The sequence below is a fragment of the Carassius auratus genome, chromosome 11 (genome assembly GCF_003368295.1).
Source record: "Carassius auratus strain Wakin chromosome 11, ASM336829v1, whole genome shotgun sequence".
NCBI lineage: Eukaryota > Metazoa > Chordata > Actinopteri > Cypriniformes > Cyprinidae > Carassius > Carassius auratus.
This window is the reverse complement of record NC_039253.1, coordinates 4105705-4120679: the sequence shown is the minus strand read 5'-3', so window position 1 is coordinate 4120679 and position 14975 is coordinate 4105705. Positions and strand designations below refer to the sequence as shown.

Here is a 14975-nt window from a genome sequence, read left to right as displayed (position 1 = left end):
TATATTAATGAGGGAAAAATTGCATTCCAGTAACCACAATAAGCCTTGTGCTTGGTTACTTTGTAATAAAAGTTTCAGCTTTAAAATTATGGAAAAATTCATAACGAAATGAATGGGCGATCGCTTTAGCACCTCAGTTCAAGTGTCAAGTGAACTTATTATATATTTACAATACATTATACCATTATATCTTAGCAGTACAGTACAGTACTACTTAATGAAACCTTACAGTACTACTTAATGAATGTCTCATGCAATTGCTCATTCTGTGTCAAACTGCAGAAAATGTGTAAAGCTTGTAAATATTGCCACGTAACAATACATTTACCTCAGAAAAAACATTCGCTGTACATAGGCTCCTCAGTCAGCTAGAAAAATAACTATAAAGAGGAGCATTTTGCTAAATTGATGTGCTATTGCTAGTGTTATCACGGTACCAAAATTTCAGTATTCGGTACCGATACCAGTGAAAATCCACAGTTCTCAGTACCAATTTCAGTACCAAAGCAAAAATATGCTAATAAAAAAAACAACTCTTTATCACTAAAAATAAAACCAATGCCATTCTTTATACTTATTTACAATTGTGTTTAAAGTTTTTCTACAAGTAATATAATTATGAAAAACAGTAAACAAGTTTCACCCAAATTTAATTTTTCTTTTAATTAATGAAATTTAAACATTTTATTTTTTGGTAAATAAAGGGGATTTGCTATTAAAATTAAAACATGGAAGAAATATTGTGTGATTTATTTCTTTAAAAAGTTTTATTCATTTTTTCAACAGTAGCAGTATCACATACATTCTATGTTTTTAGCACAATGGCTTTATGTAAAAATGTACTTTTATTTTGACGGGTTACCATGAATACCTTGACACTGTTGACTGGTTTTACTCAAATGAAATGGTAAAATGCTTGTGAAGTGACTCTGGTGGTGATGTTGTTTATATATATATATATATATGTCCTCATTGAGACCTCATTGAGTAAACAAACCTGCAAGTTAACTCAATGTCCTCATTGAGTAAACAAACCCGCACATCTCTGCCATTCATTCATTCACAAGGAGATGCGCAGAACATGCAGGATTCATATTTCAACCAACTTTTGCGGCTTAACATTTACAGATACTGGTCCACATGGAGATTCGATTTGATTAATTAATGTTAATTTGACAAATTCCGTGACTGTCCATATTAAAATGTAAGTTTCATTTTCATGCCTGGATTTTGAGGACTGCTTCCGGTGAGAGTAGCCTACAATGCCGGTGTCCGTTTATATAAAGTGGGGGAGTTCAAACTTTGCAAGGACAGACTGGCATTTCTGACTCACAACCTGTAAATACGTTTACATATTTAAATTTGCCACTCATGATTCAAACGCGAGTTTTAAGCAGTGCAGAGTTGGCGCTTACTGCTTGTCGTTTCTCCGATCACAACTGCAGACATGGTTTTCTGTTTATGCAGAGTTAAGAGTTAAGACTACAAACAGCGTCTTAGTGGTATTCTAAGATCTAATATGGTAGTTTGAAAGGAAGCCATGTTACATTGGCGGAGAGTAGAGCATTGTGAGATGATCAGTTTAATGGAGTCTTCTTGTTGAGATAAAGACTGAAAGGGTAATCAATGCGGCCGGCTGCATTAATGAACAGACTTCACACTCCTGCCAAATACCTGAGCCAATAACGGCTCTTCAAATCTGCTCCATGAGGACATGTTCAAAGAAATCAAACAATCAGGAATGGACTGAACATGAGCCTTAAGAGTAGCGTCTCAGTGGGAGCGATTAACCCATGTTTCCAACAGTGTGTGTTATTATGCGAACATTCTCTGCTACGTCCAGCTCTTCTGACGGGCACAGGGTGGCATGTTCCCCATGATGCACCAGCTGCCTCATCTTTAGCTTTGTGAGCTGCAAAACTCTAGTTAATGAGTGATAAAAGTCTTGGGTCAGGAACCATGAATATTGTATGGTGTCAGTTTCTCAAGCAGCTGTTTGAAAGAGCTTCTTTGTGTCCTCCTAATGGCTAATTACAAACAGGTTTTGGATGAAATGGAGCATATGGCAGATTCTTTAAAAACATCTGTATGATGGTGGCAAAAAGGACAGAGATTAAATATTAACTGGAATGTTATAAACTAACACAACTAAGAAGACATCATACCGCAACATCTGCCTAGAAATGAGAGCAGGCAGTCACACAGTAAAGTGTAATCCTTCACAACGGAGCAACATTTGCTTTAATGACGTTTGGCAGGAAAGAAAATAACTTTCCTTCAGTTACTTCACGAACATCTGTCGTTTCACGCTGTTGTCGCCAACACATTTAAGTTCCAAAGTAGGATTCTGTCCCACCGTGGATTGAGTGAAGTTAAAGACTAAAATGTTACCTTGGACCAGTTGAGGCGCTTCATGGAAGCCTCTGGTTTGAATTCCTTCTTGGGTTTTAGGCCAAAAGGCAACATGTGTTGGATAGAGAAGGATGTCAATCCGCCTAGTCCCAACGGAGGAGGAGGGGGTGGAGGCATCCCAGGCATGGAAGCACAGCCAGGAGGAGGTGGTGGAGGTGGAGGCGGTGGCGGACATGGAACTCCTGGAACAGGTGGAGGAGGAGGTGCAGCAGGTGGACATGAGGAAGAGGCAGTTGAAGACAAGCCCGAGACAGCTTGAACTGAAGGTAAAACCACTGGAACAGCTCCGAACTATGAAAATAAGAGACAAAAAGTGACAAACAGCAAATACATGCTATGCATTAATCAGTTGCTTTTTCTTTAAAATATATTCTACTGTTCAAAAGCTTGCCAGTGAGATGTTTTTTTTTTCCCTGTTTTTTTAAATAAATCCCTTAGGCTCACCACGGCTGTATTTATTTAATCAAAAAATACAATAGAAACAGTAATATTGCCTAATAATATTATCACAATTAAAAATTCCTGTGATGACAAAATTACATACACACACACACACACACACGCACTCACACACACATACATACACACACAATATATATATATATATATATATATATATATATATATATATATATATATATATATATATATATATATTCATGTGAAATAGTTCACCCTTTTGAATTCCATGGTATGCTGTTTCAGGGAATAGTTATATATATATATATATAAATAATAATAATAATAATAATAATAATAAATTCTGTTCCTTGGCAGGTCTTACATTTTGGAAACTAAACCCTCACATGAACAACACAAGACTTATTGCTGTGTTATCATTTACCAAAAATAATGCCAAAATGGGAAACCCATTTTAATTCACAAGTGGAAGACATTCAAACAGACCCCAGTCCTCCCAGGAGTGGACATCCCAGCAGATTAACCCCTAGATCAGACCATTTAATGCTTAGAGAAATGGCAGAAAACCCAAGAACTTCACTGCAGACTCTATAGATGCCTCAGTTAACATCTTAAATTATAAAGTTCATGAAAGTACAGTTAGAAAAATATGGGACAAGTACGGCATGTTTAGAAGGCTTGCCAGAAGAAAGCCTCTTCTATCTAAAAAAATATGGTTGTATATTTTAAGTTTACAAAGTTGCATCTGAACAAACCATAAGACTTCTAGAACAATGTCCTTTGAACAGACGAGACCAAAGTCGAGAGGTTTGGTCATAATGCACAGCGCCACAATTGGTGAAAACCTAAAGAGCATATCAGCACAAACACCTCATGTTAAAAGTCACACATGCTGGTGGAGGGCTGATTATTTTGTGCTTGTTTTGTAGCCACAGGACCTGTGCACCCCACAGTCGTTGATTCGACCATGAACTCATCTGTATACCAAAGTATTCTATCCCTGTAAGGCTCACTGTTCTAATACTGCATCACTTTTAGCTTGACTAAAATAAAGCTGCTTTTTTTTCTTCTTCTTCTTTTTTTAAGACCACATTTACACCACTAATGGGTCCTATTCTTCAGGCTTGCAATTCTATTAGACGCCAGATTTAAAAAATAGGCCTATTTACCTGTCAATAAAACAATTTAAAAAAAAAAAAATCACACAACCTGCGAACTTCCCTTGAAGCACATCATCTTGTTTTACTGGACTTGATAAATCTACCTTCAAGTAAGAAACATGCCTATAATATGTATTTTTGTGATTATAAATAAGTGTAGATCATGTAAATATTAAGGTATTGTTGAATGCATTGATCATTTTAGAATTTTTGTAATTTTGTGTTGTAATTTTGTTGTAATTTTGCAACTTTGGGTTAAAGGGGTGGCTAAATTTGCCTGTGCAAACTTATTGATTTTGATCATTCACTCGATCATTTCAAGTTTTGAAACATCTTTTTGTTAACATTTTGAGATTTAATAAAGATTTTATGATTATTAATTGATAAGGAAAGTGGGGGTATAAGTGCTATGAAATCTATCAGACAGTATTGTGTGACTTCTATGAATGGGTGAATTCTTTTCAAATGTGTAAGTATGTTTGGGATCAATTTGCCTGGACAATAATCTTTTTTTTTTTTTTTTTTTTTATTCATTTCAGAATGCTATCAGCCAAGAAATACCGTGTTCAACATACGTGTAAGATACATCACTGGTGTTGTCACAAGAGAAGAAAGGTTAACAGTCAAGTAATGAAGAATATTTCAGTTAATTATGAAATATAATCAAAACATTTATTTTTTTGATCATCATTGTATGATTTTTAGTGTGTATAAATATATAGACTGTTGTAATGGGGTTACTGAACCTTAAGATGTTCTCTATATTTGTTCAGACAGTGATTAAAATCACTGAAATTCTGCTACCCAGAGCGCCCACCGTTGCACCGCTAAAATGTAAAAAATGTAAAAACGTATATTTCTGTATCAGAGGCCACCTACAACATTTAAAAAGGTGAATTTATTTTTTATTTGGGTCTTTGTACGGCTAGAGTCAAATGTGATGCCATTTGATCCGACAGCTAAAGCTTGGCCAAAACTGGTCCATGCAACAGGACAATGATACCAAGCACACAAGCAAATCTACAACATAACGGCTGAGAAGTAGCCCTGTCAAAGTCCAGAGCTATCCTGACTGAAATGCTGTGGAGAGAGTTGTGCTTAAACAAATACCCACAAGCCTAAAAAAACTGGAGCAACTTTGTAAAGAAGAGTGGGCCAAAGTTCCTCCAGAAGGATGTGAGAGACTGATAAAGCCATATAGAAAATGATTACTTCAAGTTATTGCCACTAAAAGTGGAACTGCAGGCAACTGAATAACTTAGGGTGTCCTAAGTTTGTCACACATGGCTTTTCCATCTTGGCTTTACTTTTGTTAAATAAATAATGGTATGGAGCAATATGTCATGTGTTGTTGTTCATCTGAGGATTTATTTTTGTTATTTTAAGTCCTGCTTTCTTACTGACCCCAAACTTTTGAACAGCATGGGGATAAAAAAGAAAGTCAAAAGAGAAAATTAAAGAAAAGCAATAAAGAAGAAAACGAACAGAAAACAGTCAATACAGCAATGAAAGAAAAAAAAAGGGACTTGGAAGTGGATTTATGCTAATATTTTAGCCAGTGAGTTAATATATGGACCAAAAATGTACTCAAGCTTCTAAAAGCAGGTCTAAATCCTGCTGGCTACAGTAGCAGTGTACTTTCTGGGTGATGGAGTGATGGAGTGGTTAAGGTTCAGTAAATAGAAAGTTCCCAGGTCTAAGTCTTTAAACCCTACGTAACTCCAGAGGAATCATCCTTGCAATAAGCTCATAGCATTCTTATGGCAACATCAAATGAAAATTGAGGAAGCAAATAAAATAAAAAGATCCTATGAGGTGTACGGTTACATTTGAGTACAACAGAGACATACAATTAGGGTTGCCAACCATCCCATATTAGCCGGCACGTCCTGTATATTGGGCTTAATTTATGTGTCCCATACATGACCTCCCTTGTCCCGTTTCTTGACTGCTAACCACTGACTGATACACAGCAGCAATGCCGATCACTTGAGAATGACCACAGACACCTGTCATCATCCAATCACAGCCCCCTCACGCATTATAGCCTACATTAAATTAAACAGAAATCGTTAACATAACTGCTCCGGGCTGGTCACCCCCACCTCACAGCAAGTGGTGCTCGCGCTAATGCCATTTCCATCCGGGTTTTGACTTCTGTAAATCAGTTTTGGCAAATAAAAACAACAAACAATGTCCAAGATCCTGCCGTGCAAGAAAACATGAAATCTGCCTGAGACGTGATCAATTAGGGAAGGGTGTCTTTCACTACTGTAATGTATTAAATCTATAAGCTGTTTTTAATTGGAAAAAGTGCATTTTCATATATACTTATATATACTAAAAATATGTATCTATTACAACAATGGTATTACATAAAATAATGGTTCTCGGTTTAAATATACTTTAAAATGTAATGTATTTCTGTGATGCAAAGCTGAATTTTGAACACCATTACTCCAGTATTCAGTTTCCCATGATCCTTCAGAGATCATTGTAATATGCTTATTTATTGTCAATTTTGGAAACAGTTGCTGCTTAAAATATATATATATATATATATATATATATATATATATATATATATATATAATATTATTATTATTATTATTATTATTATTATTATTATTATTATTATTATTACCTGTGATTCCTTTTTTTTCATTTCAGGATTCTTTGATGAATAAAGAGTTAAGAAATAAAAAAAAGAACAGCATTTATTTGAAATAGAAATCCTTTAACAATACATTACTATTCAAAAGTTTTGGGTCGGTATCTTTTCTCTTTTTTTAATAAATTAATACTTTACTCAACAAGGACGTGTTCAATTAATAAAAAGAAATAGTAAAGAATTATATTGTTAGAAAATATTTATTTTTTGATAAGTGTTTGTTCATCAATAAATCCTGAAAAAAGCATATCCCCCCCCCCCCAAAAAAAAAGTAATAAAAAAAATGTGTATTAGTTTGCATGCATTTGAGCCTATCAAACTAAATGTGTATGTTGGAATATGATACAGTTTTTTAAATTTCCCCAAATTTGTCTAATTAATTGCCATGCATTTCCAAACATTCCCATAAATTCCTATAAATTACTGGTAAATTTCAAACTTGGAATATTTCCAAAAGGTTTTCATAGAAAGTTTCTGGAAAACATCCGGAAATGTACCACCCCTTTGCAACCCTAATTCATACCATTCATCCTGAATGGCAAACAGCTACAAGAGTTGGGGTGGGGGATCACTGAACTAGTAGGTGTGTTCTAATTCAAACTGTGCACATCCCAGCCTCTAGATAATTCACAGGCTAAGAGTCAGCATGACTGACGCTTCTGCACATGTGGAGAATTGACTGGGTGATTATGTTTTGCGTTGCTGCAAACGATCGCACCCCAAAGAGATGGATCAGCTTAACTGCCTGCACACCAAACTTTCACTTCGCTCACTGGCCACCATTATTTAACAATTGATCTGATCTATTGATGATAGCCCAGTGAGCCAAAAAGCAATTGATCAAACAAACTGTTCAGTTGATGCCCTATTTGTCATTTCATTGTGAGGGGTTCAGATCCGTAAAAAAAAGAAAAAGAGTCTTGAATCTGAGGACCAAGTGGAGAAGAGGGGTACAGGCACAAAGCTGGCCAAGAACAACAATAAATGTGCAGGAGTGTCACAGCTTTCATGGTAATACAGCAGGTTAATTTAATGCAGACATAAGTCCAAAAACATACAAATACAACCAATATATGATTGAAAATATAAACCAATGCAGAGTGCTAAAAAAACCTGATGTGTCACTGATTTAAAAAAAAAAAAAAAAAATCATAAGTTTTTTTTTTTTTTTTTAAGACTTTGACTCTGGTTTATTGATTAAATATGGAGTAGCTAAGATCAGGGGTTTAGAGCAGTATGCCTCTCTTATAGCAGCTGTTCAGGGTGAACCAGAGACAACATTAGGGCAGACTGTGCCAGTCTCTATTAGACAAAAAACGTAAAAGCTGTAAACAAGTTTGATGTCAGCTGTGTTGTAGGGCTGAGCAACTCTTTAAAGATGGAATAATGTGAGGAAATAGGGTAACGGTCATGGTAACAAGGCTCGAAATTGGTCGCATTTCGGTTGCATATATTTGTTGTCGTGCAACCTGTTTTCATTTCTCTAAAAACATGTGCTTTCTGAGTGTTGATACGGTGACCTGTCTGCCGTTGTATGAAACTTTTATGGAGCCAAAAGAGTCTCAATAAAGATAAATCCACACACATAATTCATAAATACACACACAGGATACACAAATGCGCACAAAATTCACAAATGCACACACAAAATTTAAAAAGCACAGAAGATTCACAAATGCATACAAAATTCAGAAATGCACACAAAATTCAGAAATACACACACAATTCAGAAATGCAAACAACATTTACAAATGCACTCAAGATTCACAAATGCACAGGACAAGATTCAGAAATGTATTTCTGATGCACACACACATATATCTTGATTTACAAACTGCTTGCGGTCTGTGAACTTCACAGCATTTGTGTGTGAATTTTCAGACTCCCCTGACTTGGCTCGACACACACTTTTTTTAAACGGGGAATGATCTGCAACCAATCAGATATCTCCCTTGTTTTAGCCAATCACAAGAATGCACCCCATGTGGGGGATTGTTTACTTATAAGCCAATCAGCGAACGACTCACTTTCCTCAGCGAACGATTCACTTTCCTCACGCAGCGAACAACTCACTTTCCTCAGCGATCAACTCACTTTTCTCACGCAGCCGGCGACTCACTTTGCGCAGCTGGAGAGTCACTTTCCTCTCATAGCAGCGGACCACTGACTCTTTCTTCATGTAGGGACCAAATATTATAATTAAAGTGACTTCTATATTTCATCCAAAAGAATATTTAGATATATTTAAATATTCAAAAAGGTGTAAAAAAGGTGTATTTTTTTTTTTTTTTTACTTTCATTAAAATATTTCAATAAAATGAAATAATTGCCTATTGCAGATTTATGAATCCATGGTTAACTTTATTTCTGCAGTCACTGGGCTATATGTATTGAGACATTTTTAAATTTATATTTTGTAAAAAATAATAAAAAATAAACCTGAATTGTAATCTAAACATCTGTATTTTCATACAATTTCATAAATAAGTAGGCTATAATATGCCGCACCACAGGCATATCGCGCTCTGTGAATGCGTTCATGTGATTGGCTTATAAGTAAACAATCCCCCACGTGGAGTGCGTTCTTGTGATTGGCTAAAAGAAGGGAGATATCTGATTGGTTGCAGATCATTCCCTGTTTAAAAAAAAAGCATTTGTGTGTCGAGTCAAGTCAGGGGAGTCTCAAAATTCACACACAAATGCTGTGAAGTTCACAGACCGCAAGCAGTTTCAAGATATATGTGTGTGTGCATCAGAAATACATTTCTGAATCTTGTCCTGTGCATTTGTGAATCTTGAGTGCATTTGTAAATGTTGTTAGCATTTCTGAATTGTGTGTGCATTTCGGAATTTTGAAAGCATTTGTGAATCTTCTGTGCCTTTTAAATTTTGTGTGTGCATTGGTGGATTTTGTGCGCATTTGTGCATCCTGTGTGTGTATTTTTGAATCATGTGTGTGCATTTATGAATCCTGTGTGTGCATATGTGAATTTAGTGTGTGCATTTATCTTTATTGAGACTCTTTTGGCTCCATAAACATTAGGCTACATAACCTATTAAACTTAATCTTTACATAATGCAAATTTTAGATTGGTTAAAATTGGCTGTCAATCACCCATCTCTGCTTTCCGCTGTCAGGTAACAGGGCGCTAACTACTGCGGAGAAATAAAATGAAGCACAGACAGATTTCTTTAGTGAACCACCTAAAGTTAAAAATAATGGTGCTAGTGATAGCGATCATGTGGTGAATGTTGATCCACCAGCCGAACAGAAGGTTTACAGTTTTTGGAGAGAATGGTTGAAAGTCTTTGTGTGGCTCTGCTGTGAAAATGGTTCTATGCACTGCATTCGCTATAAAGACTGCCACCGAATTTACACATTTCATAAATGTTGTTTTATGATGTGCGGTTTAAAATTATCAAGTATATTTTGCAAAATCCATACATCTTCCGATATTCTTTGTGTATATTATAGTACAGTGCCCGTCAAAAGTTTGCACACTTTCCAATTATTTTGTCTTTTTCATCTCAGTTTTTATTATTAATTTAAAATGAGACAAATCTGCTATTATTTTAATCTCCAATCTATTATTTATTATTTGTAACACTGCGTTACAATGTGCTATAATGACATTATTGATGTAATTTACACTATTTACTTTAATTTTAATGAGAAACAGATATGTTACAATGTACTCCACCTACGGGGCATGTTGTCAAATTTAACTTCCATTTTTTGAAGGTAAAACAAAGACATACAGTATTGTTCAAAATAATAGCAGTACAATGTGACTAACCAGAATAATCAAGGTTTTTAGTATATTTTTTATTGCTACGTGGCAAACAAGTTACCAGTAGGTTCAGTAGATTGTCAGAAAACAAACAAGACCCAGCATTCATGATATGCACGCTCTTAAGGCTGTGCAATTGGGCAATTAGTTGAAAGGGGTGTGTTCAAAAAAATAGCAGTGTCTACCTTTGACTGTACAAACTCAAAACTATTTTGTACAAACATTTTTTTTTTCTGGGATTTAGCAATCCTGTGAATCACTAAACTAATATTTAGTTGTATGACCACAGTTTTTTAAAACTGCTTGACATCTGTGTGGCATGGAGTCAACCAACTTGTGGCACCTCTCAGCTGTTATTCCACTCCATGATTCTTTAACAACATTCCACAATTCATTCACATTTCTTGGTTTTGCTTCAGAAACAGCATTTTTGATATCACCCCACAAGTTCTCAATTGGATTAAGGTCTGGAGATTGGGCTGGCCACTCCATAACATTAATTTTGTTGGTTTGGAACCAAGACTTTGCCCGTTTACTAGTGTGTTTTGGGTCATTGTCTTGTTGAAACAACCATTTCAAGGGCATGTCCTCTTCAGCATAGGGCAACATGACCTCTTCAAGTATTTTAACATATGCAAACTGATCCATGATCCCTGGTATGCGATAAATAGGCCCAACACCATAGTAGGAGAAACATGCCCATATCATGATGCTTGCACCTCCATGCTTCACTGTCTTCACTGTGTACTGTGGCTTGAATTCAGAGTTTGGGGGTCGTCTCACAAACTGCCTGTGGCCCTTGGACCCAAAAAGAACAATTTTACTCTCATCAGTCCACAAAATGTTCCTCCATTTCTCTTTAGGCCAGTTGATGTGTTCTTTGGCAAATTGTTCCCCTTCTGCACATGCCTTTTTTTTTAACAGAGGGACTTTGCGGGGGATTCTTGAAAATAGATTAGCTTCACACAGACGTCTTCTAACTGTCACAGTACTTACAGGTAACTCCAGACTGTCTTTGATCATCCTGGAGGTGATCATTGGCTGAGCCTTTGCCATTCTGGTTATTATTCTATCCATTTTGATGGTTGTCTTCCGTTTTCTTCCACGTCTCTCTGGTTTTGCTCTCCATTTTAAGGCATTGGAGATCATTTTAGCTGAACAGCCTATCATTTTTTGCACCTCTTTATAGGTTTTCCCCTCTCTAATCAACTTTTTAATCAAAGTACGCTGTTCTTCTGAACAATGTCTTGAACGACCCATTTTCCTCAGCTTTCAAATGCATGTTCAACAAGTGTTGGCTTCATCCTTAAATAGGGGCCACCTGATTCACACCTGTTTCTTCACAAAATTGATGACCTCAGTGATTGAATGCCACACTGCTATTTTTTTGAACACACTCCTTTCAACTAATTCAACTAATTGCCCAATTGCACAGCCTTAAGAGCGTGCATATCATGAATGCTGGGTCTCATTTGTTTTCTGAGAATCTACTGAACCTACTGGTAACTTGTTTGCCACGTAGTAATAAAAAAATATACGAAAAACCTTGATTATTCTGGTTAGTCACATTGTACTGCTATTATTTTGAACAATACTGTACTTACTGAAGTGAAAGTGTTGATTGGTGTCACTATCTCGCGAACGTGCCAGCAGATCTCCACCAAATTCAGGGGATCTCTTCAGGTCAAGGAGCCCTCTGGAACGCCACCCTCCATGTGTCGGTAGCCCCCGGGATCGTTAAATCAGTCGACGCTGGACCACTAATTTAAACACCCGTAACTCCCGAACGCGGGGGCTATCAACACGGCGATGGTTTCATTCAAAGAGGGCCTCTAGACATAGACTCGATATGAATTCGAGAAGAGCTGAAGGGATCCCCCGAATTGGTGTGGATTTGGCGCGCCTTTACAGAGCTATGGCCGTTTAAAGTTTCAATGGTTTCCCATAGACTTAAGCTTTAAAGCGTTTTATCTAGGTCACCAGTAGCAAAAATTTAACTGCATTATATGTTCTGTAAAAAAATAAATAAAAACTGTTCATATCGGCAGCATATCTGTGCCATATTCGCCGTTAGTGATATATCAGTGACAGGCTCATATCGGCTGATAATATTGGCAAAACGATATATCGGTTATGATATATGCAAATGCTGAATTCTGAAAGAAAAATAATTGAACAAACAGAAACCAGAAGGAGAGAAAGAACTAAAACAACAGTGAGAAAAGAAAGAGAAGGGAATCCCAGCAGAAGTGGCCAAAAAAAGAGAAAGAAAAGCATAGGTACCTGGTTTCTATAAGCCTGAAGTTCAGCTTCCAGCTCATTGATCTTCTCTTCTCTTTTCAATAGCTGGGCTTGAGCCTCCTGTCTGCCCAGAAACTCCTCATCAAACTTGAAAACAAAAATTATAATCAACAGAGATGACAAAAACACACACACAAAAACATAACCATTAATCTACTAATGTTTCAATGCTGTTTAAATGTCTTTTTTCTGTTAGCATTTGTACTGAGGCAGAACACTAATTATTGAAATTAAAGATAATTACACTAGTATGACACAAATAGAAAACACAATCAAGGACTATAAAAACAGTTACTTAAAGGGGTCAATATGATGCAATTAAAACATTTATTTCTTTTTGGACTGTAACAAGCTCTTGGTGCATAAATAAATCTGTTGCTAAGTTGCTAAGACTAAAGGCTCAAATCCAAAGAGATATTCTTAATAAAAAATTAGGAGCTAACCATGGCTCATTCTAACACGCCCCCAAGTCTAAGGCATGATGTGGGAAGATTTGCATAATGACGCCCAAATGTTCAAGTAAAGAAAGATAGCGTAACTATTATTCTTGCTGTTGTCACCGCCGTTATGTCATGGAGTCGTTGTGTGTTACATTGTGAAAGCAAAACTACTTTGTTTGGCCTTCCAAAAGAGGACACAACTAGAAATCAGTGGATAAAAGTTGTATTTACAACACTGTTCCGGAACAGTTCAACCCAAATATTCAGATATATGCAACGCATTTTAGGGAGGACAGTCTGGCGCTTCTGACTCACAGCCTGGAAGTATGTTTACATATTTAAAGAATATGCCACTGATGATTCAAACGCGAGTTTTAAGCAGTGCAGAGCAGCGTTTGTTTGTCATTTCTCTGATCACAAATGCAGACATGGTTTTATGCAGTGCGATAAGCTGCAACACATAAAAAGGGGTATAGAGGAGCAACAATAATGTACATTATGTGAAAAATAATGTGTTTTTTAACCTTAAACCACATAAACACTGTATTAAACCAAATACACAAAATAATGTTCATTTTTGCAAAGTCATATGACCCATTTAAGCAAATCTGCATTAAATAAGCAGGACACATTTTCTAAAACAGATATTACGGACACCAAACAGTGTACTGAAACATACCACACAACCTTTTATCACACAAAACTAGCCTTCACAAAAAAGGTTTACTTCCTAAAAAATGTCTGACATAAATGTTAGTGCCAATGCTGCAAAAAATAAATAAACAGTACACTTTAGTATGACTAGTCGACCATCCTAAACCAACAAGCTCAGCTAAGATGATTTAATTCATTAAGTTCATTTCTTAGATGTAAAGCCATAAAAAGCATTTCTGCTAGTTTTAAAAGTTATCTAGTTATCTGCAAAGGATGTAGTTAAAAAGCAATGGTAACGAACGTACATTTCGGCCCACCAGTAAAAACGAACGCTCCCAACAATCAATACCTTTTTAATCTCAGAATACTGTTAATTACAAATGGCTGTTTGAACGATTTCAAGTAATCTTGCTTTAATTAAAGAAAGCTAAATGGTGCGGTCATGAATGGTCTTCAAAGGCGGCATACTTCATTAGAGGAGCCAGAGTAAGAAGAAAGAAACCAAAAACAAGGGTGGGGTGGAAGATAAAGAGGAGGGAAAGAAAGGGCACTTGCCTTTTGAGCCAACTCTGAGGCCCTCTGTTCAAACTCCTCAGCCCTGGCTTTATCCACACACACCTCTGCAGAGAAAGCATGGGGAAATTAACCATTTCAGTTTGAAGTAAACAAACTAACTAGCTCAAATAGAAAAGCAGACACACCTAACAGGTGATTGAAGTCCACATCCAGACGCTTGCGGTAGGCAAAGTCAGGATCTGTGCCGCTACGATGGAGGACGATTTGAGAGACACACTCCTCTATGATCTTGAAATACTGAGGCCTGGAAGACAGAGAACAAGAAAGAATAAGAGAGAGCAAAGAGGAAAGAAAAACCAATGCACTGTATTATCTTTTTGAGAATACTGTACCACTGACTCAGGCACAAAATTAGAAAAATTGTTAAATTAACTCTAAATCTTCTGGCAGTAGTGATACTGGCTTATACAAGCTAATAACTGGTGCAATGAAAATGACTGAGTCCTTTAAATCTGCGATGCTGCTCGACACTTACATAAAAGGGAAAGAGAGACATAAAAATGGAGAGGCATATGGAGAGAGACATAACAAAAGTGAGAAGGGATGACGT

At 36.4% G+C, this 14975-nt stretch overlaps 1 protein-coding gene across 1 annotated transcript in view; it reads right to left on the bottom strand.

Moving 5' to 3' along the window:
* The window catches only part of LOC113110818 (protein diaphanous homolog 3-like), a 211720-nt gene that overhangs the window by 180422 nt on the left and 16323 nt on the right, over window positions 1-14975 (bottom strand). The window contains exons 8-11 of the mRNA XM_026275020.1: window positions 14551-14669; window positions 14405-14469; window positions 12738-12842; window positions 2392-2703 (exon numbers count right to left, since the gene is read on the bottom strand). Coding sequence (XP_026130805.1) covers window positions 2392-2703; window positions 12738-12842; window positions 14405-14469; window positions 14551-14669 — 601 coding nt within the window. The remainder of the gene's footprint in view (window positions 1-2391; window positions 2704-12737; window positions 12843-14404; window positions 14470-14550; window positions 14670-14975) is intronic.